Source organism: Strix uralensis, chromosome 25, assembly GCF_047716275.1.
Source record: "Strix uralensis isolate ZFMK-TIS-50842 chromosome 25, bStrUra1, whole genome shotgun sequence".
NCBI classification, from domain to species: Eukaryota; Metazoa; Chordata; class Aves; order Strigiformes; family Strigidae; genus Strix; species Strix uralensis.
In genome coordinates this window covers 3,769,616-3,794,106 of record NC_133996.1, presented here as the reverse complement: position 1 = coordinate 3,794,106, position 24,491 = coordinate 3,769,616, and the positions used below count along the sequence as shown (strand labels likewise).

The 24,491-nt window shown below is 48.4% G+C and overlaps 1 protein-coding gene across 3 annotated transcripts; it reads right to left on the bottom strand.

Moving 5' to 3' along the window:
• Nucleotides 1-2,098: 2,098 nt before the first annotated feature.
• YTHDF2 (YTH N6-methyladenosine RNA binding protein F2) lies at nt 2,099-24,357 on the bottom strand. Of its 3 annotated transcripts, XM_074894580.1 has the most exons (5): nt 24,115-24,357; nt 23,796-23,820; nt 23,311-23,390; nt 17,505-19,085; nt 2,099-3,037 (listed from the first exon to the last, which is right to left on the bottom strand). In XM_074894580.1, the coding sequence occupies exons 1-5, from the start codon at nt 24,139-24,141 to the stop codon at nt 3,014-3,016; spliced, it is 1,737 nt and encodes a 578-aa protein (XP_074750681.1). In that variant the 5' UTR covers nt 24,142-24,357; the 3' UTR covers nt 2,099-3,013. The 3 variants fall into 3 exon arrangements, with proteins under 3 accessions (XP_074750681.1, XP_074750683.1, XP_074750682.1); XM_074894582.1 differs by lacking the exons at nt 23,311-23,390; nt 23,796-23,820; nt 24,115-24,357 and adding an exon at nt 20,103-23,098; XM_074894581.1 differs by lacking the exons at nt 23,311-23,390; nt 23,796-23,820; nt 24,115-24,357 and adding an exon at nt 19,971-20,099.
• Between the last annotated feature and the right edge of the window lie 134 nt (nt 24,358-24,491).

The following is a 24,491-nucleotide window of genomic DNA, read 5'->3' as shown; positions in this document are numbered from 1 at the left end:
GCCACGCTCACGGGGAAATGGCATTCAGTTATAATTACGGAAGGGTTGGGGTTTCTTTGCCCGTATCCTGAAGACTGCCACAGCCAGACACGCTGTCTGTAAAGCTTCCTCAGATACACTACAAAGTTCCCATTTTTGTCCCAGTTTAGACCAGAACAGGCTCAGGCCCAGGCTGAAGCAGTTCTCAGCTAGTCCTGCCCTCTGAGCATCCTCGGGAGGGTCAGCAGAAGCAGCTACCTCAAAGTCACTCATCAAATACTCACTTTTTTCCCCACATCTGAGCTTCCCCTTTTTCCCAGGGCTGTTTCCACTCTCTGCAACGTTCACTTGGCCTCTTCCTTTAAAAAACCCCTCCTAATATTTAACCTTAGGCCCAAGTTTGGTGTCATCCTTTCTGTTCCCCTCCAGAAGCCCCACAGGTCTCCCAAACAGCAAAGGAGGAGCACAGCCAGCCAGCGATGTACAAAACCACCTATTTTTCTCTCCCCTCTCCAGTTTGGGGGGAAACAGCGCTGTTTCAGGTCCCTGCACACCTGCCCCTACGCACAGCTGGTTTCCATGGAAGTGATGCCAAGGTTGAAGGTGCTGTAGAATAAATCCTGTGGGGAACACAGGCATCAGGAGTGCAACGTCCCAGCAATTCACCTGCTTTGCTTTAAAAGAAGGGGGAAAAAAAGAAAAAAAAAAAAAAAAAAAGAGTATTTTAGCTCTTGGGCAGCTCATGGGGAAATTTAAGCAGCTCATGACCCCGGCGTGTGGCCATCCCAGGTTAGAGGACACGGATACAACCTGCGAATCAAGTTATTTTCTTCTTATGTAAAAATAATTGCGGGTACTACACCTGAATCTGAAGTACTGTGGTTTTCAAATCGCATCTTCCTGTTCCTCTCACGTCTCTCTCCCGTCGCTGCTTGAAGACCAAAAGGGGGAACAAGCTGGGTCTGACCAACAGTGAAGCTGAGCACGCAAACGCCTGCCAGGCACGGCAGAAAAACCCTCTCTCCAGTTTTTGTTGTTACTCCTGACTAGGATTCTCACAAAAGACAAATTGTTTGATTTGGGCCTTTAATCAAGTCGAGCTTTCTGCCCTTATTTCCTCCAGCTTTGCAAACAACGCAGGTTTTACACTCCCTCTGAAAACGCATCGGGACACCAGCAAGGAATTTGCGCTTTCAGGCAGCTCAGAGGCAAACAGAGAGGCCAATCAAAGAGGACAGAAATTCTTCCGGAGAAAACAAGTAAAATATCCCAATAAAATGCAAATGGCCACACAACTGCTGCTGCTACCAGCCCACACCCCTCCCTGGGAAGCAGCCCAGGTCCTCACCCAACCCAGACGGGGCTATTTGGAGCTGGGTTTTGTTTGTTTGCTTTTCAGAAGCAAGACTAGTAAAAAAAAAAAAAAAAAAAATATCTACAGACTTTTTGGTGAGTGCAGACAGGGCGCGTGAGCATTTGTCGCCCCGTGCGATGGGAAAGCGAAGCACATTTTCCACTCAAGGTGAGAGGAGCAGAGCCAGCAGCTGGCTGGTTCCAGATGTTTCCCGACTGCGATTTAATAATCGAGATCTTTTCAACAGAGCACAATTTTCCTTGACAACAACCCATTAAGTATTGACAATTAAAGCACTGTTACTGGCTCAGACAGGAGATTCATTTGTGGCTCTTTTATTCCCTCTGAACTGCCAAAACAAGAAAACCTGGATTTTTGATTTCTTGACCTCAAGCAATTTTCCCAGGGGAGGTGAGGGAGATGCGAGCAGGTGTCTGCATTTCACACACCTGTAAGGAGCTGGATAATCCCCAACTTACCCAGAAAACAGGAACAAATCCTGAACAGCGAGGCCAGGTGGGCACCACCCCTCTCCCCCACGTCCCTGGACATCCCCATGTGCTGGGACCAAGCCCCAGTACTGCGCCTGGAGACAGGTCACACCGCCCTGCTTCAAACCCAAGGAGGAACCAGATTTCACTCACTGTTTTAAGGTATTAATAGAGCAGTGAACCCCCGAGTTGCTGCGCAGAGGGGGAACAACGAGGTGCGTGTCCTCGCTACGCCGCGGACCGGCACGGCTGAAAAGGGAGCGGCAGACAACAGTGATGCTCAACAGGATCTCACGTTTATTATTGAGAAGTGATTAATGGTGAAAAGAAAGGCAACGCCCATTCCTCATTGGCTGAACAAGAAACTGAAGAAACATATTCACTACACATTTTACAATATTTTTTTTTTTTTGTCCAAAATTCATTTTCCTGTAAACAAAACAAGTTTTTACCACTGTTCTTAGCTTTCAAAATCAAATTAATCCAGACTTAATCTGTAAATCCGTATAATGCACAAGAACAGAACATTTCTTAGGACTCCTAGTACTTGACTTTTGAGTAACAAAGGGTCAGAGAAAAATGAACCACCTTTAAGACACCACCTCATGGACAATTTCTGTTCAAATCTTCTTCGGCCAAAACCCCAACTTCCTCGTAGAATTCCTCCTCTTCCAGGCCACGGGGGGGGGAAGAAAAAAAAAAAAAGTTACTCCACTTTCTGTGGTGGATGTTACAACTCGGTGTTCCAAGTGCAAATGTCAAAACCAGGGGAAGGAGGCGCGAGGGGGTGGAAGGAAGGGAAGCGGCGGGGTTTAAAAATTAGAGAAAAAAAGGCATATGCCACTTACGGACTTTAAAATCCGAAAAAACATAGTAAAAAGACAAAAAACAAAGCGTATGCTCTGAAATCACAACCAAAGCCAAAAGAAAGGGGACAGTTTTTACCTATACTCTACCTAGAAGGGATTTTTTTTTGTTGTTTTTGTTTTTTTAAGTCCTATGTCTTGTGAAATTCCAATACTTTTTTCTTTTTTAAACTGCAAGTTTGTAAGAGTCTTTTTGAAGTCAATGAAATTAAGAAAAAAAAAAAGTCCTAATTCTCTGTGGGATATTTTTGCTCTTTCTTTTTCGCTCTGAAAGATAGCTGGGATGCAATCTCTGCTGCAGTCTCTGTGGGAGGAATGGCCTTTTACTTGACACGGCCTTGGCGTTCCTGCAAAAGAAAAGAGAAGAACACGTTAGCAGAGAGCAGTTTTATTCACCGCTTTCGCCCGTCAGCGTTTCAGCACGTGGATCTGCGACAGAGGCCTGTCCCACGTGAGCGAAGTCTGAGAAAGAGCATTTCTGTTTGCAGAGGAGGTACTGCAGCTGCGTACAGCGCGTGTGACGACGTATTACACCGCTTGGGTCTACCAGCTCATCACGTTTCCCCTTAACGAGGGCTGTTGCTACCACAGCTCCAGTCCTCTTCCTCTCTCCTTCCTCACGGCAGCATCCTTCAGTTAAGGGCTCTCCCCAGGACAGACATCGCCAGGCTGCTCCAGGCTGGAGGTTTAACAGCATAAAGAAGAACAGGGGGGAAAAAAAACACCCAAAAAACCCACAAAGGACAAACCGAGAAAGAATTGGTGAATAAAAAGAGTGAGTCTAGGTCAGTGCTGAAGTTTGCAGCTGCAGGCAGTGTGGGCTGGGAGCGGGGCGACAGAGCTCCCTGCTCCCGGGCACGGACCTGCAGCACCCACAGCCATCGCCAGGCTGGGAACCAGCACCGGGGCAAAGCAGAGCTCTGGGCTGGAGAGGACTCGGGAGTGCTGTGGGGATTGGGGAGCGCCCCTGCATCGTGGAGAAGAAAAAGGAAGCGAGGAAGGAACGCCGGGGCTGGCGGCACAGCTCTGCCTGCGCCCAGCTGCTGTCGGAGCAGGGCAGGCCGCCAGCCCCGGGCGCTGCGCAGACCTGCACCTTCAGCCGAGCTCGCATGTGAGCAGCTCACACCCAGGGAGTACTGATGTCTGCCTTGGTCTGCAGGGCCTGAAATAGCCCACGGCTACCAGCAGAACATCTCACTGATAACTCTGAAACCTACTGATGGCATCTCTCTCGAAAGCCAACAGGTTCACAGGGGTTTCGCACAGACTGCTGCTACCACCCCCTCGGTGTTCATCCCCATCTCTGCTCCAGCACTGAAGGAACACACTGTCCAGACAAACATTTACCCCAGGCTGAACAGGCAGCACAGCACCAAATATACCCAGGCATCGAGGGCTACTATATCCTCTCCTGTGCCAAGCACCATGTGCTACAATTAAGTCCAAACCCAGCAGCTTTGCACTCAAGTGGGTCTAGACCATCCCAAAGGGTTCAGAGATGCTGCCCAGCCTGTGTTCAAAGTGCCATTTCCAGATCATATGACACCACCTCAAAAATAAAACCCGTCAACAGCTAAAGGGCTCTTGGCTGATGCTCCCCCCTGCCTCTTGGCTGCATCTTCTCCGAGCACAGTCCCTGCAGTCTCTTGTGTGAAGGGCACTACTGAGTTCTGGCTCTGGCTCCCACGCTCAGTGGTGGAGCAAGTTAATTGCCACCTAAGCCAGACCTAAGAGATGTTAAGTCCGTCCTGCCTCACAGCAAAGCGACACCGGCAGTAGGTGCTCGCTGGCAGAGCAAGGCAACATGGATTCTTCCGTGCGTTAACTTACGTCACGTACAGAAGGGACCCTGTCTGGGCTCTGAAACCGATAGCTGGTTGTTTCAGCTCAGGATGCTTCCCTGCCAGTCTGCTGCTCTGCCCGGGCTGTGTCCCCTGTGTCCCGTTTTCCCCCTGACCCACCTTGACTTGGTGATCAGAGGCACCTCCCCTTCCACCCCGGCAGCTCGCTGGCAACCTCTGCCAGAAGCATGTGGGCTGCCTGAAGAAACAACGTCCTCTGCCACCACCGCTAAATCCGGGGAGAGCTTGTCTCCGAGAAGCTTCCACCCCGGGCTAACAGCATGTAGAGTCATCTATTCTTAGAAACCTTCCCAAAAAGGGAGGCCATGCATCCAGCTCGAAACAATACCCCAGGCTTTGGCAGCCCCTCAGCCATACGCACACGGTGACCCAAGGAGGCTTCAAGCTCCAACTCCTCTGCATGAGCTGGATGGCAAAGCGAGCCCCATGTGATACCACGCACAGACTGACTGCCTTCTGGGGAGAGGGATTAGACGAAGGCACACCTTCTCTTCAAGAATATTTGCCCCACATAAATCGACTTAATTCTCCTCTTCTCCAGTTAAGTCTGCCCAAATCTGTTGCAGGTGCTAATCTTTGCTAAAAAACACCATTGCACAACAGCAAAAAAACCTCTACCACGGTGGGAAGCAAAGCCAGCCTTGAACATGAAGTAAAACAAGCGCTGCAGGGAAAGCCACAAACCAAAAGGAAGGTGCCAAGCTCTGTTCCTTCTCTGCTGCCTGGCTCGGCAGCCAGCACGTTACATTAAACAAGGACAGATGGCAACGTGACGCATTCCTTCGGGAAGAAGCTGCAACTGCCTGAGTTAATGTCTCCGTCTTCCCGAACGCAGACATGGGATAAGCTGGCTGCCAGGTACAGTCACCCCCCTCTCCGTCAGCAGCCAGGGCCAGTGTCCTGGGCTGGCTGCAGATGGTGGCCCAGGGTCCAGCTGAGTGTGCTGGCCCGTTAGAGAAGATGGACCCCTGATTAGTCACTTCTCGTCACAGTGAAGGTGAAGCCACTCCTGAGGCCAGCGTACAGTTAACAAGGAGCAGGAAATAGGACCCAACTCGCTGCAAAAGTGACACCACCACCCCCCCCCCCCCCCCCCCCCCAAAATCCCAGTGTGCCAGAACAGAAGGCACCACCATCAAAAGAAGCTGGAGCAGATGTCCCCAAGCTAAAGAGGGGACCGAAGCGAACATCTTAACTTCAGGGTGGATTGTAGCCCCATTTTTCTCAACACAGTCTTCTGTTTAAGACTTCTGCTATTCAACCTCAAAACACCAACACAGAACTACCACTCCCCTCCACCGGCGTTGCCAACAGTATCCGAAGGAGCTTGCCACAGAAAAATGCAGCACGACATCTAACCACACCTGCCGCGGGCTGTGCAGGGGCTGACTTCACCACCGCCCTCGGGCTCTCCTGCCCTGCAGGAAGAGCAGGGCTTTAGGCACAGCCAAGCCTCTGCGCCGGGAGATGCGGAGGCAGCCAGCCAAGAGCTCTGCCCGGCCGACGGGCGCTGCTGAGGGCACTACTGGCAGGGAAGGCACAGCTCTACTCTCCACTAATTTCAGTATTGCTTTTCTTGCTCTTCTCTGGGAGATCCACAGCCACTGTCTTGCTGTCTCCTCCTAGGAAAGGGGGGTAGCCAGGGCCTGAAGGATTTTTTTATACTATCTAATCTGCCAGCCCAACTGCAGCACATCCCAGGAACACATCTTGGTCCTCAGGGTGTTGTGGAGTAACAAGTGAGCACCCACATCATGACAGAGCAGCAAACAGATCTACCAGAACACACAGCAAAGGTCAGCAGTGTTGCAAACGTTTGTCCTGGGCTCATCGTCCTCCGAAATCCTGAGCTGTGGGATGGGGTAACCCACAGCCCACCCAGCTGTGGGACAGCTCAGGAGAAGGCAGAGCAGCATCTGCACACACACGCTGGGCTTTGCTCTGGCACATAGTCCCTGGAGAGCAAAGAGATTCCACCAGAAAATGTTTTATTCTCTTTGGTTGCTCTTTCATTGCACCTGGGCCACTTACTGATCCATGTGGAAGGAGCAAGAAAAAGACACCAACTCAGACTCTCGTCTCCATCTATCAAACCCCTCAGTGACCGGGAAGGGGGGCAGGAGCACGGCAGCACTGAAAGGGCTGAAGTGCAGAGCGATACACTGAGGACCAGAAAGACGCACGCCATCGCTGAAATCAAGTGTTGACACCCCCAGGTCCCCACGAGCGTGCTTCAGGGCTGGTGGTGTTTAGAGGCACCGAGCTCAGACAAGGCAAGCGTGTGGAGGTAGGAGCCCTCTGTAATCATCCCACTGAAGCCACTTCAGTCCCATCACTGGGGGGCTGCAGCAGTAGCACAAACCAGGTCCTGATAACAGCAACTGAACGAGCTGGTGGAGAAGGCTGATGAGAGATTATGTTATCTAGTCACACTGCGGGGAGGCAGCAACAACAAAAGGCTCAAGAGTTTGTATCGAGAAATGATGACAATAGGTGATAATGCTGCACATTTGTTCAGAGGCTTTTACCTTGATTAACAATAAACATTCAACCTCAGTATTCCTCCGGCAAAGATAAGGATATTATTACCACACTACAGATGGGGAAATAGAAGACTATAATCAAAGGGAAGGCCTGGAGAAGAACCACAAGCTTCCAGCCGTGCAGCACACAAACCATGGTTTATCTGGACCTGTCTGACCTGGGGCGCAGTGCAGCAGCCCAAAGACATCAGGCAGGCCAGGAAGCAGTCTCACCCTCAAACTGAGAAGGTCCTACAAAAGGCATCACTCACCCAGTACCTGCTCACAAAGGAACAGGAGGAGATCACCTCACTAGAGTACAGTCTATGCTACCAGTATTACAGAATGACAGAATCATTCAGGTTGGAAAAGACCCTCGGGATCATCAAGTCCAACCCTCAGCCCGACTCTACAAAGTTCTCCCCTACCCCACATCCCCCAACAGCTCACCCAAACGACCCTTAAACACACCCAGGGATGGGGACTCCACCCCCTCCCTGGGCAGCCTATTCCACTCTCTGACCACTCTTTCTGGGAAAGAATTGTTTCCCAAAGGGCTGAGACACCCAGCAATCAACTACTGGCCTTGCTCATCAGACACCTTGCTCAACAGCCCGACTCAGCCCACGACGCTTGCTGCAGCGCTGCAGCGTTTTGCTGTTTGAATTGTCCTTCCACCACCACCGCCTGTCGCGCACCGAGTGCAATCCCAGCAAACAACGCAGCGGGATTTCCATGCGCCCGTGTCTGGGAGGCAAACATCTGACTTGCCTTAAGAAATCAGGAGTGAGGGCAGACTGTTCCTCAGACGTGCCCGGCACAGCCTTCCCGGCAGGATCAGCTCCAGGCATGGTCACAGTCAGCACAAATGATGGATGATGCCTCACTTTCTTATTATGCTCATCTGCTCCAAACAGCCTTGAGTCCCAACTGATTTACAAACCAAACATGAGGTTTTACTGATGTCAGCATTAGAAAGCCATCAGTTACAGAGAACAGCTACATCCTAGTCTGTCTCACCTAGGAAAGGGATAAAAATCAGGTAGTGATCTGGTTACAGTCAGACGTGTTCATCGTATCTCCCATTCACGTAACAGAGCTCACCACCAAGAACGAAGACAGCAGATATGCAAATAAAAGTGACTCTTTGTCAGAGCAGGAAAGACCTTTTGTTTTACAGATCAAAAGCTAACGGAGCAAACCCAAATATCTACACAACCCCAAAAGGGGCAAACTCGCATCACTGAAGAAGCATGAACCAAGCAGGGATGCAACCGTGCCTGGTCAGCCCCTGCAATTCAGGCTTTGCCCCCAAAAATGCAGAAGGCACCAGGAAGCACCAGAGTGTCCCCTGCCACCACGCTGAGCACGCATGGCTGGGCAGTTAGGAAGTTCTGGTTTCCTCTCGAAACCTGAGCACACCACAGCGTTGCTACACCCCAGTCACCTCACCATTTAGCCAGAAGGATATGAAGTCACGGAGAATAAATAAGGAACAGCAAGATGCAATTCTTCAGGTACAGCTGCAAGCCAAAACATGCCTTAACATCAGGGAAAATAAACACCACAGTGGTCACGCACTTTACAGCAGACATTGAATTTCCATGTCAGAGCAACCAGCTTGGGGCTGGGGGTAAGAAGGACACGAAGAGTGCCAGGACTTTCCTCCTGCAGTGGGTTTTACACAAGCGAGGTGGTCCTAGCTGTCTGACACGGGCAGGCAGCTGCTGTTCCCTAGAACCTTTAAAACTGATGCAACCAACTGCAAAGAATGAACCTCTTCTTGTTTAAACATCACATTTGATTGCAGGAATAAAGCAGCCCAATTCTCATAAACATTTATAATGACCCTCCCATAGAGAGCCTTGTCCCACAGGGCAAAACTCGTGCAGGAAACTGAATGGAGAAGAAGCTAAGAACATACATGAATATTTAGAGCAACGAGCAAGGCAGAGTGGCCTGGAAGGGCTCCCAGTGGCACTCCACGTGAGGATGACTGGGCTCCCACTAGGGACTGGAAGTGGACTTGCTGGCTTTGGAGCACAAGCAAAACGACAACACAAGTCCTTTCAAGTCGTTAGGAAGGAAGAAAATTCTCCTTGTCTTAAACCAGGGAATCTTTATTCTTCCCTGTCACTACAAGGGATGAGAAGTTTGCCATGTTTCTTTTTGCAGTCTGCCAACACTTCCCATTTGGGCAGCTCAATCTCCCCACTATGGAGCAGGGCGCTTGGCTTGGACCTATCTGTCCACACCGAAATCCTCACAAAGCAGGGAAGAAAGCATGGATGAAAGTAATGGGAATAGTTAATGTGAAAGTTTAAGCAAATAGCATCGAAATACCGACAGCATTTACCAGAGGCTGACTGAGCATCACATCAGAGTTTTGACCCACACCAGATACAGGAAGGTGGTTTTTTTAAGCAGACTAGTGTTGCTTCTCACTGGGTCCACATAAAATGTGTTCCATGACTTTGGTTACTTTAAATCATATCAGCAAATATTAGCACCGGAAAATGAGTGCCACATGATTTTTTAGAAAAAGGAAGGACCCCCACTTTCATGTTTCAAAATCTTCACTGCTGTAAAGTTAATAATGCCTTTGTGCTGTCCTCTGTCACACTATGCAAGCACAATGCCAAGGACTGGATGATCTCGTGTGGAGAAAACTCGTGAAGCTTCACTAGAATTTGTGGTTCCATATATTCATAAAAGATCTAGAAAGAGGAGTGAATAACAAAGTGGCAAAGTTTAGTGATGATACAAAGCTATTCAGAGTAATAAAAAAAAAAGCAGCTGAAGAAATGGAGGACTTTGTGAGAAAAAGCAGCTGAACAAGACAGTGAATTTGTTCTGCCTGGTTTAGGTAAATCAGATGATGCATGTGGGAAAAAGCACTGTCCTAACTCTGAGATGACAGGCTCCAAACTGACCATTAACAGTTGGAAATATGAGCTCAGGGTTACAATCTGTAACTCCAGGAAAACGCCTACCATCAGGAAAAGTAAACATCACTCAGAACTGAACACATCACTATGCCTTCGTACGAACCAAGCGGCACCTCCATCCTGAGCAGCATGTAGCTCTGCTCCTCTCCATCTCTATGGGCACGCAGAGTAACTGGAAAAGGGTCAGAGAAGAACAACAGGGATGAGCAAAGGACAGAAGCGTTTCCATCTGCAGAGCCACCATGCTCTAGTTCTCAAGCCTGGAAGAGAGATGACTGTAAAAGCAGAGCAGGCAGAGAGGACATTGAAATCAACTGCTCACCACTTCTTCCAGCGCAAGAACTAGGGAGCATCATGAGGCAGACTCAGAGCAAACCAAAAGGACATGTTTCTTTACACAACACATAACTAAGCTGAAGAACTTGCTGCTGCAGGATCCTTCCTCAAGGAATGCATCAAAATCTTGGACAACATGAGCTACTGAAGACAAAGGCACATCCTCCAGGTCAAAGAAATTCCTGAGCCATAAATTGTTAAAGGCAAGGAAAACCTTCAGAGATGGATAAATAACTGTGTGTACTGTCCTTTGAAGCATTTGCTCGTGAGCTGCACATGGAGCTTTGTGCTTGGAAAGAGAGAGCAAGGATGCTCAAGCAACGTCTCTCTACGTGTCCAGCAGACCTGCAGATCTTGCACCCACAAGAGATGCCACACTAGACTACACAGACTTATGGTCCGACCCACTGCAGTTGTTCTTGTGTTTGAGCCTAAAATACTACCTCCATCCCACGTAAGGCAGAAGAAATACTTCGTGCTACAAGAAAAATGCACCACAATGTTCTGTATTATGAAAGGACAAGAGGAGATCCATTTGCCTACTTCTGTCAACCACGAAGAGCTGAATTCACAAGCTCAAGTAAAATAGCCAACACTCCCTATAGCCGTTCATGTGTACCCTCATTTTACTGCCACTTGAAATGGAACACAAAGCAGTATTCACTGGAACACAGTTTTGTATTTCAACTTTTTTTTTCCTCTCCTTTAAACGTATCAAGATCATAGCACTCAAATCAGCTGAACCCCAAATCAGGCTGGCCTGCAAGAGCCAAAAAGGTCATGATCATGACTTCATGATTTTCTAAAGTTTCTAGATGACAATGGGAAATTCTCTGAAGTCATTTTACAGGAGATGTCATCACATTGCAAATAACAGAGCTGAGAGAGCAGAGCCTTCCCCATGTGTACAGAAACACATAGGGAAGGAAACTAAAATAACGTGGTTTCTCCCTCCCTGCCCCCAAGATTAGAAACAAAAGACAGTTTTAGGTAGATTTTTATCTAAGTCTTCTAAACTGGTATTACATTACAAGAAATAGCTCTGCAGTTAACCACCAAAAAAAAAAAAAATCTCAGCACTGTCCTTTTAATAAGAAAAGTTCTAATGATATGGAAACAGAAACGCAGTCTTCATTTCCAAGTTCTTGCTGAAGAACGGCTTACAAAATCCAAACGCTTTATTATTAACTGCTCCAATGCACTATTACATGACTTATGTGTCAATTAAAAAGCCTCACACTGGGCAGCTAGTCACTGGATGGAGCTACAATCAACTCTCTATCCCAGTCATCAGCTTGGATAATGACAATCCTTGTTAACGGAGGCTTCCCTGGGTAACTCTGCTACAGTAAAAGCAGGGTGGCACAGTTCTAGCTGGCAAGCGTCCAGCGTTCTGCACCGCTAAGGAATTGGTTTATTAACTCAAAGCCATAAGATCGTACGATTGCTACCAGGTACGTAAGAACATCCAGGAAAACGAGAGGACTCTAATAATTGTGGCAAAACCCATCGCACAGTACAGAACAAGCAGCTAAATGAATACCTGTCACGTAACGCTTGACAGAAGACAGAGAAGAAAGCAACTTTTCAGACAAAAAAACTGTTGCAGAATACATTTTCTTTAAGAACAAGCGAGGAACATTGTGCATGAAGCTATTCTTGATGTATTGCACACACAAGGTTCACGTATCAATGTACTTTAACAGTTTTCTTGGGATTCTAATCAGCTTTTAGCAACGTGTTGTGACCCACTGCACTTCTGCACCAGACAGAAAATCCAGGGAACTGAACAGGACCGTGCCCTGGTGCTTTCACTGAACAAAATGGCTGGCAAATACTTATCTTCTAAGGAAAGCTACATCTTTTTGGAGAAGTAGCTGTTAATAAAAATCACCCAAAACACGATGCCTGTGTCAGTAGCTATTAAGCTCAGTGTCAGCAAGTTACCCAGAACGCTTGAAAAGAAGAAGCCACTGTCGCTGACATCTTACATACTCCTTTCTCACATACCAAACCCCCCACGTTGTTTCTAGGGAATTTGCCAGCCACACACATGCTGAACTGCTGAAGGAAGAACAAAGTATATATTTTTTTTTTTTTTAATTTAAGATGTTCATTTGAAGTCATTAGTATGTTCATAATGAATGCATTTGACATATTGGTAAGAATGATCAGTTCAGGGTAATCTGCAACTTGGAGCTGAAGTCACCCAGCCAAGGTGTAAATAACCTGGATAGGAGGGGGCACAAAGCTCTGCCCACACCAAGGGGGCAACAAGTGAGCTGGGAACAAGTTCACAAGAACAGGAAGCGAAATAACCTGCCCCTGCTGCTGGCCACATCTGCAAGAGGTGCAAAACCTCCTCCCTGCGTGCAGCCCACACTGCGTCTGGCCCAGCGACTAGAGAAAAACAATCCCATCACCAGCCTTCAAAAAACAATTTTAAAAAACACATCTTGACAGCTCCTTAAATCAACCTCAACAACTCGACTTGAAACATTATAACATTGTATTTTATTATAATACTAACAAAACGTTATATTGAAATATTATTTTAAAGACTGCTAACAAGATACTAAAAGTGAGAGGCAGGGCTACAAGGTTGCTCTTCCACCACTCAACTTCCACTTTACTTGCAGTGAAATGGCTCCCAGCTGCTCCAGTTTTAGGGATGAGCAAATAAAAGTTCTCTGTCTTACAGCAGAAAATAAGGAATAAACACCAGCCAGATCTAAGCCTTCCCCTCCAGTTTTCTCCTGCCTTTAAACAAAGCTAGAACACAACCAAAAATACAGGAGAATGCTGTTAAGGGCTTTGTAGTGCTGGCTTAAAAATATCATAAGCACAAAGCACTCCTTATGTCAAACAGCCAGCACCAAACTACCAGAATAAGCAGTATGGTTTCCGTTTCCTCTATTACTGGGCAAATACATGAGCACGGACACACACTTACAGGATTTAAAAGGCCTGGAAATAAACTGAGAGAAACTGTGTGCGTTGCCAAAGAGCAGAGGGTATTTACAGTAAGGAAGTTCTGTCCTGGTGCATCAATCAATTAACTTCACTACGGCCGGGATTTGGAGCAGAAAGAGCAAACAGCCTTGGGATCACGGGATGAAAGGAACTGCGCGAGTGCAAGCCACGTTCCCTTGCTGTCACAGGGAACAGTTGGCTTTGCCTGGATATGCAATATCCAGGAATTGAATATTACAGTCAGAAACACTGTCCTGTTGGATACAGTAAAGCCAAAGCAAATTCAGCACTAGCCAGGACGACTGTAACAGCGGGAGAAAAAGTGCTAGCCCACCCTACAGGGAACAGACCCTCTCCTCCCCTCCAAGATTGCAAATTAGGAAGAAAAAAAGACCTTTGCAAAATACCTCAGAAAACATTTATTTTTTACAGCAACTGTGAAACAGTCTGCTAGTTTCAAATAGGCTTACATAACACCACTTAGTTTTCCCTTAAATCATATTTTCTAAGGGGGGGGGGGGGGGGCAGTGACACTTGCCACTATTAATACTCCTTAAACCAGCAGACGGTGTCAGCTGAGACCCAAAGCAGCACATCTCTGGAAATAATAGCTGCAATCTGGCAAATCATGCCTTTCTGTTTTGAGGCTGGTATACCTCAGCCTGAAAAAAACCACAAAAACCCCACCCCATCCTGCACAGCTCATCCTGACTCAACACCCACCAAAGTCCCAACACGAAGTGTCTCCTCTCAACTGCAAACCTGACAACTGAGCGCTCTGGCCCTGGAAGGGACAGGACTGGTTTTCATGAGACAGCCTTCCTAAAATCCCCAGAACCTGCCAGTAGTCAAGTACCCCAACTCTGGGCAAGGCAGTGGGAGAAAGAACCAAAATAAACTTCTCCTGAGAGCTGACATTCATCGCTTTTCCAGAAAACACAAGTTGTTAACCTTTCACACGCAAGACGATCACTATCTAAGCTCTTTACACTGAGGTCACTGCAACATTCCTAGAAATACAAGTGTGTCACTATGGGCTGGGGATTGTTGTTGTTATTGTAAAAAAACAAAACAACAAAGATAAAACAACTCTTACAGGGAAGAAGTTGGTAACAAGCTCTACCATAAAAGCAGCTGTTACAGGTTTCAAGAAATCCTATGTGGGATTACACTGGGAGTCAGCTTCATCATTCTGGGTCAGGGGAACATCCAAACCTTTTGAAAAAATGGATTAGTAGAGCAAAGCAAGACACTCGAAAGAAATGGAGATTAGTCTCTGCGGACAAGATGGGCACAGGCAACAGAAAAGGACAAGCAAGAGCATGATTTCAGTCTTTTCAACGCTGAGCTGTCTACCCCCCCCGGCCCCTTCACCAGCCAACAGGGAATAGCACAAACACTAAGCAAAGCGTTTTTCATATGACTTCTTGGAACTATTTTAGGTAATTCTGAAGTGACTAACGGTGAGAAGTCTAAAAGGATATTCAAGAGTTCCCTGACTTTCACAAGAACTCATCCATCTGCTGCAAGCAGGAATCAAACTGCTAATCAGACAAAGGTTTTGGCAAATTAAAGCCAAGTGAAACAATCGCAGCTTTCTAGAAGTTCCAAACAAGCCAAACCTTGAGACTTTTAAGCTTCAAGGAAGAGGAATGCAGAACATTAACATATCGCTGCTATCCAAAGACTGGTGGCAAAGACAAAGAGCTGGTAGCAGTGGGATTTCCCCCACACAAAAGCAGCTTGACAGACCGCAGGCAGGGAGCTGCACCACCGGCTGCTGCCAGAGCAGCATTTTAACTTGCCTCAACTCTGGTTTCTGATATATTTTTTAATCCAGGTGATTACATGTGATGCTTCAAGGCAGACATAGCATGGCTTGGGTTTTTCTGCCACCCACAGTCCCAGGGTACCCGTCAGCATTCACTCCAGAAAAAAAAAACCAACCACCCTCCTTGAGCAAAAATGACTGCTTCTCAATGAAACCATGAAAGAGCAGTTACAGAAACCTCACTCATCTTCAGGGCTGCGTCAGTGAGCAATCGAGGAGGTCAAACTGCTGCTGAAAGAAAGACCAAGTCACTTCCTCTGTGCCGGATGTTACAGGGCAGTGGCCCTGAGCATGCAACAAAGAGTGAGTCAGTGGTAAAAAGCAAACACCAACTGTATATCTACAAGGCTCCCTCCTTGCTTATGAATTCCAGAGACAGATGACTAAGTTCCCCTCCAAAGAATAAATGTTCTAATCAACCACTTCTGCACCGGAGCGCCACACTGAATCAACTCAAACAGCATTTAGAAAGGAGGGTGCTGCCGCACCGAGCGTCCATCAGCGACCGTTTCCGCTTCTGACCCTCACGCGCTAGCACGCCTCGAAGAAAACTGAAGCAAGCAGGGGAGGAGACTTCAAAATGCAGTTGGAAAGATGAGTAAAGATGGTTTACAGTTTTAAGAAAACTGCTAAGGCACATTTTTAATATCTTACTGGTTTTCAAGACATTACAAACCGCTTGCAGCTTTCCAGCGGAAGAGACCACGATCTGTCCGCTTTCCTCCAGCCTTCCCCACTCGGATGTTCTTCCTTCTGCTTCCTACCTGCCTACACCTACCCAGCGTTAACTCTTCTCCTCCATCCATCCCCCACCTGCCCTCCAGCAGCATTTTCCCCGCTCCCTTGCGTTCTCCCACTGTGCCAAGGTCTGCCCCTCTCACGCTGCAAACTTGCTTCCTGAAGTCAGATCTGAAGCATATGAGAAGTCCCACCTCCTGAGATGTCCTGCACAGACTGGATTTCTGATTGCATGCAAAACTTCAGTTAGTAAAAGAGAAATCACCACTTCAGTACAGGCTGGATACCAAGCAGAACAATTTTAGGATGTGAAGTCATGCAAAATACTCAGGTTCTCACAAAAACCAAGTTTACACCTCCACACCTTGCAAGGTATTCCTCCCTTAGAGATTTTCTTTGAGCACTGTAAGTTCTAGGGCATCGGTTGCAAAATGTGACCACCTTTGTGTATGGGTGATGCTATTTATACAGACAATGGTTCAAGTAAAATATATTAAAAAAAAAATTTAAAGCTGCATTCACTGTCAGGGTGAGCAGTTGCAGCTCCTGATTCTGTTCTTCAACTGTTGGCTGGAAAATTCCCCATTGCTGAAACTAAAGAGATCGTCAGAAAACTTGGCAAACTACCAGAAAGCTGTGCTAATGCTAATTTGTAATTACTGTTTTGATCGAATACAAGCAAGACCCCTATTGCGGGGAAGGTCAGCCACAGGTGACTTCAACACAGCTGTACCCAAGTAAGATTCGAGGCCCACCAGTCACCGAATTTTGGGCCGAATTTTCAATTAGCAATCCTCCCGTTAACGAATCAATGATGACAGCAGGCTTCAAGCCGACGGGCCCAAGCGGCAAGCCGGCGTGGCTGCAGGCGGGTGAGGAGCGCGGCTCACGTGCCACGCTGCCGGGCAGTGCCCACGCAGGCGACAGCCCACTGGCTTCCAACAGCCAAACTAGCTGCCAAGAGGCACAGAATGACCCGCTCGGGGAGAGGACAAGTAGTCACAGACTTAAATTGCAGCGAGGGAGATTTAGGTTGGGCATTAGACAAAGCCTTCTAACAGGAAGGATAATTAAGCGTAGGAATAGATTGCCTGGGGAGGGACAGGAACTGCCATTCCTGAAGGTTTTACAAGTGGTGGGAAACATCTGTCACGCTGACCCCACTTTGGGTAGGGGGTGGATTAGGCGGCCGTTCAAAGACTCAGCTCTGTTTTCTAACAACTCCCCAAACCCCCCACTGATCTACTTTAAACTGTTCCAACCCAGGAGCTGACAATAGCACAGAAATAAATTTTGTTTAGAATACAGCACTCAGGGAAGGCTGAGATTTAGAGCAACTGAAGGGCAGCTGATTGCAGGCAGGGGCTGGGCAAGCCTCCTCACGCCGCTCTGCTGGGGTGCTGGCACCCATTTCCACCCCAAACAGGGGCTGCCATTTGGGTAGCGGGTTCCACGCATGAGCACGTAGCTAGCCAAAAAGCAGACCGATGCCCACCGAGCTTGCTCACGAGCCCACGCCTTCAGGCCCACGTTTAGTCCAGCGCAAGGCAGCCCTCCTCCACTTCCTGCCCGCAGGACTTCGCCGAGACAGACAAACAAGTTACCTTTTTAACATTTTCCTCCTCCTCTTGGCGTTTCTCATAGTGTGAGAAGTCATCAAAGATGGAGGTGGTGTGCTTGTAGGTGGCAATGATTTTCAACACCTGCTTAGCCTTTTCCAGAGGCACCTCCTGAGTGTCCCTGGAGTTGGTCACTGGTTTATTCTCGTTGTTCTCTAGGCGGATGTGCCGCAGCTGGCTGTTGGGAACGTCCTTCACAAAAATCCACCTGACATCAAAACGTCCCTTCCACTTGTCCTGGGACCACACACCCGCACACGTGTTATAGTCCACAGCAGATTTCATTTCTGCTACTCCGCAGAAGTGACCGCTACCGTTGACACTGAACAGTAAGTAAACAGGGCCCTTCCCGTTCATGGAGCGATAGGCAGCATCCAGTCTCTTGTTGCCGTGCTCTGTACTGCACCAGATGTTATATTTAATGGAACGGTGGATATCGTCCTCAGAGTAACTCTTAATGATGAAAACCCGGCCGTGTTTTGGGTTCCAGTCAAAATCCTTGGGGTTGTAGTTGTTGATGGATCTCAACTTCTCCAAGACCGGGTGCGGCTCTGAAGGAGCAGAACCAGAACTGGCCTGAGACTGTCCCACACCGTTACCGTCCACTCCGTTTTGACCGAACCCGTTGCCGCGATTACGAGGGGCAACCCAGCGGGTGGGCTGAGCCGCCTGCTGCGGCACGGGCAGCTGGGCCGGCGGCGGCGGGGGCAGCGGCTGGGGCTGCTGCCCGCTCGAGGCCTGTGCCACCGGTGGGCTGTTATTGATCTGCTGACCCACGGGCTGGGGGGACACCTGCGCTGGCTGCTGACCAATATTCTGAACTAAGGCCTGCGCCGGGGCTTTTGCCACCGGCCCTTTGTTATCCCAAGTTCCGATATCCATGTTATGTTTTATCGGAGGCGGTGGAAGACTTGAACCTGCAATGCCATTCTTGGTCTTCAGCTTGGGCTGCTGCTTCGCCGGTTTGCTAGCGATGTCAGCCCAGGAGGTCGGCTTTGGAGGAGCGATAGTAGCCGGAGGCAAACTGTTCGACGCCACGATATTACTGGTAATGGATCCGCTACCGACAGCCGAACCAACGACTTTCGGGACGCTGCTTGCAACGTCTGTGCTGCCCAGCTTCAGGGCTGCCATCCCTTGGTCGATGGTGTTCATGCCAGGAGCCTTGTTCAGAGTCTCGTTAGCGAAGGCAGACTGCCCGTCGATCATGGCTCCACCCAGCGAGCTGGGGGCATAGGCATAATTGCTACTATAGCCAGAGCTTTGAGTGGATTGTCCCTGAGAACTGTTATTCCCCCAAGCCGAAAAGTCAATCCCACTTGGAAAGAAGTTAAAGCCGTGCTGCCCAAGAAATGGAGTGCTGCCAAGGGCCCCTGGCTGCCCAAACATCGCGTCTGGGAGGAAGTGAGGCTCCCCGTTGCTCAGCTGTCCGTACGAGGTTAGGTAGGGCATCGGCGGGTCACCCCCTGTAGACCAGGCAGCTTCGCCTAAGGAGTAGGAGAATCCAATGGAGGGACTGTAGTAGTTTGGTAAGTAGGAATCGGACATTGCAGTGTATGCATTATTCTGAAAAAAACAAAAAACAAGCACTGAATAGTTAGAACGAGCTGAACAAATTTCAAGGGACCAGGAATAAAAAGCCATCTTAGACTTCCCGTGCCCCACCCCTCCCTACCTTAGGGCTGGGCAGATAAACAGGCCCGGCCTTGAAACACCTCCTTTGTTAGAAGTGCTCTAAAAACTGTTTCATTGCCAGAAAGATTAAACACAAAGGCTTAGCCAGCTTCCCATGCGGAGACGGGAGCACACCATGTTCCTGACGCGTGATGTGGGACTGGACACTGGACTGCCCCAGAGCTCCTGCTCAGGCTATAAAAACAGTATCTTACCTAGCATCCAAATATTCTAGTTTTTGTAGCTACTACCAAAAAGGGCTTTTCTTGCCTGTGTAACATACTCATCAGCCCTTATTCTGGTGTTTGAGGGAGGCTTTGGGGGAAGGATGCAGAAAGAAGTGGAATATGGAGCAAAAAGGTCCAGTGGAAGCACACTGCCAAATTCATCAATCTCCCTAACTGCCTGCCTTAAACTCATTGCCCATGAAACAGCTTTATCCCCACAATTTAAAGTTTCAGAGCTTGTAATATTCCAAGAACTTGCGAACAAACAGGGATTTAAAGCCTGTTCCTCAAAGCACAAACTGCTCCAGTGCTGTGGGCACATACTAAAAAAATAGCTGAAAATGGGGAGTGATCAATAGGGTGTCAGTAGGAGCCTTTCACAGCACGGTGACAGCAGCAGCACAAGAAAGCAGGCTTCAAATTCAGAGAGGAAAAAAAGCTGCTCCATGCCTTGGTCTCCCTTTTAACATCCAAGCAGCCTTTAGGTTACGAAAACGAATGCCTAATTTTACAATTAGGGAACTCTCAGACATCACCAAGATTTGCTTACATGAAAAACATCTGTCATTTTGCATTCAAACCAACGCCCCCTCCGGGGAGCGGTTAAAGCCATGCTAATGGACATTATCATCCGGTAATTTGAACCTGTGTGCAGACAGCCTTGTGCTATACAGCCGCTTACATGCCAACCCAATGCAGATGAGATGAAAGTCAGGTTCAGTTCCCATTTAAAAGCTTGGCTTGCAGCAGGCTCTACTCCATTTTTCGTTGAATCATGTTTTCACGTGCCAAGTGCAGCTCCCGAAGGACTTCACGCCATACTGAAATCTATGGAGGCTCTCAAGATGGCTCTGGCACCCTCCAGAAATCGCAGGTTTGCCTCTCCACCTTCCACTGAGTTAAAGGAAAGCAACAGGTTTGGGGCTAACCCAGCCCCAACTTTACAAAAATTAACAGGAATTATTTAACATAACGTGTTCAGAGACAAGGTTTGTTTTGTTGTGTAAAACACTAAAAAGCTTTCTGTGGTACTTCACGGTGTGAATGCATGAAAAGTCAGAGACACTCACTCCAGCCTTTCCGTTTTCCCAGAGAAGGGGTCCCAAAAGCAAATTAGTAACAAAACTCTTACCCAGGGTAGTTTTACTAATTGAGGAACTCAGTCCTGCTAAACCCAAACCAATGAGCAGCCTTTAGGGCTCAACCTGTCCAAAGCACAAATACTGACACTGACTGATTTGTAAGGCAAATGAAGGAACTTAAAAAAAAATATTATTATTTTGAACCAGCAAAGTCTCTTCAAAAAGATAATCCCCTCAATTATAAGAGTAACAGTATACTTTCCTGGAAATTAGCTTTAATGAAACATAAACATGCCGGCCCATACCTAAAACCTGAGCCCAGCAGGCAGAGCAGCAGTTTCCTCTCTGCGAGCTTTTCCCTCAAAGCGCATCGCTGTTGGATTAAAACCTGTCCCCTTCTCACCTCCAAACAGTTTCTTACATGTCATGATATGTTTCACTTCCTGAGAGATTTTAACATAGTCTATATTTAGCTATTACCTGTATTCACTAGCTACTCCGTGTAGTTAGGAGGGAGCACAGGAGTTAAACAGCAGCTGAGCACTGCCAGCTCAAAGCAGATTTAAGACAGGCTCGCTGCTGCTCACTACCTGAATGTCTAGAACTCACTTCGCTACCAAACACGCCACCTCGCTCTGCTACCCTGCACTCGCACAACTGACACACTTACTGATTAGTATGCAAATAAAACTTCACCGGCTTTTAATTCTCTCCAATGACTAAGACTTTTTGTACAGTTATTTCCTCAAACTCACTACTTCACCTCAGACTAGAACAAGGGTTTAAGCTTGTTTATTGTTGCTGTAAGAGCTTTTGTTTTTTAAACTGTTGAAGAATCACCTACTGCGTACCTGAACTTTAAAATACGTAGTAACCTAATTTACTAGGCTGACAAGCTACTAACAGTCACTCCTGAAGCAGCATCTCCTGAATGAAGAGCCATGAAACTTTACAACTTGGTTACCTCATGCTTGTGTGGAGAGCTCAGAAAGCAATTTCAGCAACAACTCGCTTTACTCCATGGCAGTGGGCTGCATTTAATCTGCTTTTCAGAGCCGTATCTGTAACTCCCTTTCCCATGTTCAGAGGAGAGGTGCACACTTAGACACCTTTCTATTTTTGAGCCTGGCTGGTTGGCTCAGCAGAACCATGGCCCTCTCCAGACTGAACCCTACGGTTTGGTTTTGTTTTCTATTATATTGAGTGTCAAAGCACGGACGAGAGCTGACAAGCAACACAGCACAGAGAAAAAGTGAGATAAAGTGGCCCTAAAGTTTAATTCAAAGTTAACACAGCGGTTTTACCTCTCTCCTGCTGAATTTCTAGAGCAACAGCTCTGCTCTACCTTCTGGGGCATGCTCCAGTCACTTCCTTATTATTAAAATGTATTTTTACCAGTGTGACACACGCAAAAAGAAACTAAATAATCAGAACTTCTTCATCAAGCATGCAAAATAAGGTAAAATATCATTTTGCTTCTAACATTACAGTAGCCTTCGTTCTCTTTAGGAGATTTAAATAAAACTACGCTTTGCAGGAAATACATCCACATTCAGAAGGAAGCTGAAAGTGGTGATGATCATTTCTGGGGTAGAAAAACCCCACCATCAAATGATAGCTACCAGGAAAGTAGCTAGTTTCATTCAAGACTTGAGAACATAATTGCACCCTCCTGCCATAAGCAGGTCAAATTTAGGCTTGTAACTTTTCAGGGAGCTGAATGCACTAAGTTATCTTAATGGACAGGCTGAATTCTGAAGATTATGAACAGCTGACAGGACCTTAAAGAATATTTAGCCTCATATCTTTAGCACAAAAACACTTGTTGAAAGTTTTAAGTGAGACAGAAACCTGTTCCTGCGTTGCACTAAAACATGCATCACCACCATATAAAAAAATATACTGACTCGTAAAAATGATCAAAAAATACAGTAAGAGAAAACAAACCAGCTTATTTTTACTAATCGCAACTGGAGAAGAAAGCGAAGCCAAGAGAATGAACTAACTGCTCCAGTGCTACTACAGATGTTTATCTATAATGCTTACTTGTACCATCTAATCAGCTGCACTCCATCTGTTGTGTCACACTCCTACTGCTCGTTAAGAAAAACAAACAAAAAACAGTTAACAGTGGAGCTAATCTTAAATAGAAAGTTAAAAGGAAACGTATCTGGAAGTCTGACTTTCAGGAGCTGATCACAAGCTCTCTGGCTCAGCTTCGAACTAAAGTTCTCAAAAAGTCTTAACAGCCTTTATCACATGTGTGTTCTGCGGGGTTTTTGGTGAAAAATAGAGAAAACCCCATGACATGCATTTTTCAGTTTACTTGGTGGAGAGATAAGAATGTTGATAGTATCTTCCAAAAGCCCTCCGAGCGTAACTGCATCGTGTGAAGCAATTTCACAACGCAGTGTAGTGCATCTCCTCGTTTGGTGTAAAGAGCCAGAAACCAGCAAGGAAACAAGGTCATAACAGTAAAACTGAAAGAGCAGAAATGATAACTTCAAGACAGTTACACTGAGGGGAAAAAAAAAAAGCTGAATACCAACTGTAGGAAGTCCTTATAGCCTCAAAAAGTTGCTAAAACCTTTATGTGTCACCCACCACAATCTAATGGCATTCAGTGTTTTCTGTCTGGAAAAACACACACATAAAATAGCATATTATGGTCAGGAAGCTGGCAAACATCAAAATGCAATCAGTGGAGATGGGGAAACACAAGGATGCCAAATTCGCCTTGGCTAGAGAGCAGCAGGAAGCCACCGGGCTCTTGGTGCTTCCTGCCGGTTAGCAGGTACTCTTACTCACCGGCCGGGCCTGGGGACTCAAGTAGGGTTCAAAGTCATCATCATTTAACCCATCCTTCTGATGCACAGATCCGTTTTGCACTGAGGAAGAGACGTAGAGCGTTAGAAAGCTCTCTGCCGATAAACTCGAACGTTTGCCGACTTAAAGTATTGAAAGACAAACCTTACAGTGTCACTAACCCCTACGAGCTATGATCTACCACGCTCAGCCCAACAGGGAGCGGAAAGACACTTCAGCACCGCACAAAACACTCTCTAACCGCAAACTTTCCCCAGCCCCAGAACCGACGACGGGTTTCACAGCCCATGGCTTGTTTTTCTCCCTGCCACTCCGCTGCGCAAAGGCGCAGAGACCCGAGGACATGCCCAGCGAATTTCGGAGGAGATCCTCCCCGTCCCTCCCCCGCGGGCACGCTCCCCACAGGCTCAGCTTCCCCGCGGGATCCCCCATTTCCCAGCCCTCCCCGCCGGCCCCGGGGCTCTCACCTTTGTTGCCTTGGCCCTTGGGTCTCTGGCGCGGCGGCGCGACATGGAAAGAGAGAGGGAGAGCGGTGAGTCAGGGGGGCGAAGCGGCCCCGGCGCGGGCGGGGAGCCCGGCGAGGCGCGGCCCGGCCTGGCGGGGGAAGCGGGAAGGCCCGGCCGCGCCGCAGCACAATGGAGGCGCGGCCCTGAGCGCGGGGGAAAGGCCGCGTCCACCCGGCCCGGCCCGCGGCCCCGCCGCTAGGCCCCGAGCCGCGGCCTCGCCTAGCGGGCCAGGCCCGGCGCCGGGAGGGGGAAGGCCGGGCGGTGGCGGCGGGACTCCTACCTGCTCCAGGAGGCTGCTGGCCGACATGGCTCCGCGGCGGGGCTGCTGGCGGGGCGGGGTGGGGCGGGGCGGCGGGCGGCGGCGGCGGCTTTGTCCGGGCGCGGGCGCGGCGCGGCTGCCTGGCGGACTCCGACTCGCCCGCGGCGGCTGCTTGGCTGGGGCGACGCTCTAGCCACCCCCTCGCCTCTCCTTCCGGCCCGCGTCTATGGCCCAGGCCCGCCGCCTCGCGCCCACACGCGCTCCCCGGGCGTCACGCGGCCCCGCGCGCGCGCCGCGCTCCCAGGCACAATGGCGGGGGGAGGAGGGGGGAGTGGGGGCAGAGCGGGGGGGAGCGCGGTGCATGACGGGCCGGTGGAGGACTGGCGGGACTAGCGCCC

What these genes read in the sequence shown, in the direction of transcription:
- YTHDF2 (XM_074894580.1), bottom strand. Translation starts at nt 24,141, where the DNA reads ATGTCGGCCAGCAGCCTCCTGGAGCAG. An exon ending in TGAGTCCCCAGGCCCGGCCG is followed by an intron (nt 19,086 to 23,310) that starts GTGAGTAAGAGT and finishes TGTTTTTTTCAG; the next exon opens with AATAATGCATACACTGCAAT. An exon ending in AGGAGGAAAATGTTAAAAAG is followed by an intron (nt 3,038 to 17,504) that starts GTAACTTGTTTG and finishes TTTCTTTTGCAG; the next exon opens with GAACGCCAAGGCCGTGTCAA.